The sequence below is a fragment of the Aphanomyces astaci genome (assembly GCF_000520075.1).
Source record: "Aphanomyces astaci strain APO3 unplaced genomic scaffold supercont1.134, whole genome shotgun sequence".
In the NCBI taxonomy this organism is placed as follows: Eukaryota; Oomycota; class Saprolegniomycetes; order Saprolegniales; family Verrucalvaceae; genus Aphanomyces; species Aphanomyces astaci.
Window position 1 is genome coordinate 7,486 of NW_009798397.1, and position 3,872 is coordinate 11,357.

Consider the following 3,872-nt stretch of genomic DNA (forward strand, 5'->3'; position numbering starts at 1 on the left):
GCAAGTCATCGAGCCAGGCCAACAGGCCTCGAAACAGCAGCTCACCAAGCATTTGGTGGGCAACCGACTGGCAGTACGCGACAGCGTCCGTCTGTCCCATGAGCACGCGGGTCGGGGTGTACACGCCGAAAGGAGTCATGGACGAGAATTACAACTGGCTGTTCGCATGTAGCGGCAACTGCGAGTACCCCTTGGTCCAGTCCAAATTGAAGTACATGTTCGTTCCGACCAGACAGACCATCGCACTGTCCAGGTTTGGCATCGGCTCCGTGCAGGCGTTGATCGGCCTGCTGTCGATCGTCATGCGCAAGTCGCCGACTTCCTTCTTCGGCACGATCCTTGGGGTCGCGGCCCACGTAGCCCGGTTGTTTTTGTATACAATACCATTGGCTTCCAGGGCAACCACATGGCTGCGCATGTACTCCACATACAGCGGCGGGTACCGCTGCATCCCACACTTCACCGGCGTCGAGCCGGGTTTGATCCGAACCTTCAATGGCTCGACCTTGACTGGCGGATCGTCGCCCAAGTCTTCACGGAACACATCAATGTGTTCCGCCAATAAGTCGTGCAGCCGCGTCGCTTCAGCGGGCGCAAGCCCGCGCGTCTACGCCTCGGCTGCCTTGGCCGCCAGAATGGCTTGAACGGCGCCCTGCTCTTGCGGCGGCGCTGCGCTTCGTCCTCAACGGAGGTTTTGAGATAAACCTCCGGAGTAGCACACTCCATCACGTCGTCGGGGTAATGCTCCGACGGATTCAACTTCTCCGCCATCAAGCGCTTGACATTCGCCATGCCGTACTGTTCATTCGTCGGCACGGACGAGACGTCCTATTCTTCCTTCTTCGTCCTTGCTCCGACAAGGAGGTCTTCCACGCTGAAGCCCAGTAACTCCATGACTGGGCGACTCACGACGAGTTCGGTTGCAGTCGACGCGTCGTCGACCTAGGCCTTCAGACCGCGCAACACAAGCGGTCCACACAGTTGAACTTTACGCTGCGCGTCATCACAACTGGCTTGGCGTCACTGCCATACGGGTACGCCATATGCTGCACGCTATGGGAGACAGTCCCAACTTTGACACCGGCCGCGTCCAACGCATCCATGACGCCGCGCGTGACAACGGTCACGTCCGAACCAGAGTCCAAGAGCACATCGTCCACGCGGACGATATTCTCCAACAGCACACCGCGCTCTGTCTTCTGGCGTTGCGGCTGGTTGACCAGCACCTTGATGCAGTCCTTCCAGCGCTTGACTTGCGCTGCCAACAACGTTTCGGCTTCGCCAGCCGCGGTCTTCGGGCACCGCGCCACACGGTGACTCATGTCACCGCACTTCAAGCAGCCCTTCCTGGCAAAGGGTCGGCATTCTTGGGCACGATCGTTTCGGCCTTTCCGCCGTCTCTCCATTGTTCTTGCGGCGTTCTTGGCGACCGCTGTCACGTCTTGGTATATGAGGCTTGCCGCCTCGTGGAGGGTACCGGCTTCGATGCTGTGAAAGGTTTGGACTCGACTTCGTCATGACTTCGACGACCATCCTGCCTTCTTCATGGAGTACCCACTCCTGATGGTGTTGTTCCAACGAGCGCATCAACTCGTCAAGCATACGACCGACGCGAGACTCCGCGTCCAAGATCTTCGTATCGAATCGAATCGCTTGCTGCAGACGTTGCTTCAAAACGTCCAGGTCTTGAGGGCCTTCCTCAAACGCTTAGTTGAACCACGCGACCCACTCATCGTTCGTGATGAATGATAGTCGCGGTTGAAGTCGAGCAGCGCGATCCGGCGCTTCGAGAACGGGTTCATGCAGGCACTCACGAGCATCCCGAACGGACGCGATCCATTGCACTGCAGAGTGTTGATCTACCCAGATAGTTCTGGTACTCGCGCATAAAAGCGCGTCTTTCGGCCTTGGTCGAGCCCGAATATGTCGGCGGCTGCGGGAGCGCCGGCGCGTTCCAAACTTGCGGCGCCGTACGGCCGTAACCGTCATCACTGCCTATGTGTGTACCGTCACGGACGTCCAACGGGTTGTTGTCGTCTGGCAACGGCACTGAAGCGTCATCTGCTTCAGTCGTTGGTGGAGCAGCAGCTGAGACAAACGCTGCGACAGCTCGTGTTCCTCGGGTTGTGGTAGGGGTGTAAAACCCACCCACGTGGCGATTGCCACTCGTCGACAGCAGGTGGCTGTCGTCGTCGGGGAGATCTGAACGGGTTCTCAACGGTGCGCTGAGCGGCGCGTCCTCGCGGCTCCTCGATCTGGTCACGCGACCGCGATCGTTCTTCGGCGTTCGTTGGCGTTTGCTCGTCGGAGGAATGTTCTCGTACCATCTCCAGTGAATAGCACAACAATGAACTAAAGATATCTTTGTTTTGTCTCCCGCTTCTTCTTGTCTTTCGGCCACGGGACCTTCTTCAAGGTAGCAAATATAACACTGACATTAGTGAGGTTAAACACGCCACGAGGCGCCTACTGACTACCATTCCCTAAAGTACTCAGTACCTCCACTAAGGTATCGGAACCTTTGACACGACACACACACAGAGTGTGTGTGTTAGCAATGGGTCAAACTATCGCGCGACCCAATTGCTCTGCACGCTGCAGAACAGACATGTAAATAGCTGTGAAGAGTCCGGTACTGACAAAATATGATGTATGAGTGAGTCCACTGGCGCAGTGATTTAGTTACCTCACATTGAACGTGGAGGTTTCGGGTACAGAGAGTGTGTGTGTTTGCAATGGGTAAAACTAATGCGTGACCCAATTGCTCTGCACGCTGAAGAACAGGGGACGAAATCAGCGGTTTGGCACGCCAAGTTGTCCCCGGGAGCCACCCCCAAGAGCTCGCAGAACTTCTTGAAACTGGCAATGCGGCTCTTTTCCGAGTCACGGTTGGGAGGGTTAACACCGCATTCCAAGCCGCCGTTGACGATGTGAGTGGCCTTGGCAAAGCCACCGGGGAGACCCACCACCTTGTGGATGTTGCCGTTCCATCATTCATCGTTCCATTACCACAACGCACTCCACCACACCATGTCGAAATCTGTGGCGACCAGCTCAGGGCTCGCGACCAAGTCCAAGTTGACGGCCTTGCCAAAGTCCTTGTAGTTGTAGTTCCACGACAACTGGATCGGGCCACGACCAAAGTACTGCTTGGCAGCCGCACACGGGTACTTGGTGACTGCTGGCATATGGTCTTGTTGATCTCCTCAACGTAGCGAAGATCGCCAGACTCGAGCGAGATTTGGCTGAGGAAGGCGGCGACTTCGCGGCGGTCAACGTCGGCGTTGCCAGTGTTGGCGAATTCGAGGTACTTTTCAGCAATGGACACGAGGTTTTCGTAGTTGTAGATGGGGAGGGCTTCAGGGAAGATGCGAAGGAACAATTCCTTGGCAAAATGTGGAATTCGGTGAATTGTGTGTTGTGCTCGGCGAAGTTTGTGCGGAACTCGGGATTTGTATTGTGTTATTAGTCGTGTGTGTATTTCATTAAAATTTAGTGTGTCAAAAATACGTCCTCAGAGCGTTGGTTGCTTGATCGCGGAGGGGTTGCTAGATGGGGTACGCTTGGGGCTGCAGGTATGCGAAGGCTTGGGGCTGGAGGTAGTCCAAGGCTTGGGGCTGGAGGTAGTCGACGGCTTGGGGCTGGAGGTAGTCGACGGCTTGGGGCTGGAGGTAGTCGACGGCTTGGGGCTGGAGGTAATCGAAGGCTTGGAACTGGATGTAATCGAAGGATTGGGAGCATTCGAAGGCGATGGCGACGGATTGCTGCCGCCATCACCGCACCACTTGTACTGATCCAAGGAATCACATTGGGCTTTGCTCCACCCCAGGAAGCACGCATTGTTGACTGCGAAGTAGCAGTTGGTGCACCCG

At 56.3% G+C, this 3,872-nt stretch overlaps 2 protein-coding genes across 2 annotated transcripts in view; both read right to left on the minus strand.

Annotated features, from left to right (window-relative positions):
- The window catches only part of H257_18058 (hypothetical protein), a gene marked incomplete at both ends in the record, with an annotated part of 3,605 nt that extends 417 nt beyond the window's left edge, over nucleotides 1–3,188 (minus strand). Inside the window, 9 exons of the mRNA XM_009847069.1 lie at nucleotides 46–91; nucleotides 153–607; nucleotides 706–798; nucleotides 859–942; nucleotides 993–1,488; nucleotides 1,559–1,706; nucleotides 1,864–2,317; nucleotides 2,790–2,969; nucleotides 3,030–3,188. Coding sequence (XP_009845371.1) covers nucleotides 46–91; nucleotides 153–607; nucleotides 706–798; nucleotides 859–942; nucleotides 993–1,488; nucleotides 1,559–1,706; nucleotides 1,864–2,317; nucleotides 2,790–2,969; nucleotides 3,030–3,188 — 2,115 coding nt within the window. The remainder of the gene's footprint in view (nucleotides 1–45; nucleotides 92–152; nucleotides 608–705; nucleotides 799–858; nucleotides 943–992; nucleotides 1,489–1,558; nucleotides 1,707–1,863; nucleotides 2,318–2,789; nucleotides 2,970–3,029) is intronic.
- A 360-nt stretch (nucleotides 3,189–3,548) lies between these two features.
- H257_18059 (hypothetical protein) overlaps nucleotides 3,549–3,872 on the minus strand; it is a gene marked incomplete at both ends in the record, with an annotated part of 3,246 nt that continues 2,922 nt past the window's right edge. The window contains one exon of the mRNA XM_009847070.1: nucleotides 3,549–3,764. Coding sequence (XP_009845372.1) covers nucleotides 3,549–3,764 — 216 coding nt within the window. The remainder of the gene's footprint in view (nucleotides 3,765–3,872) is intronic.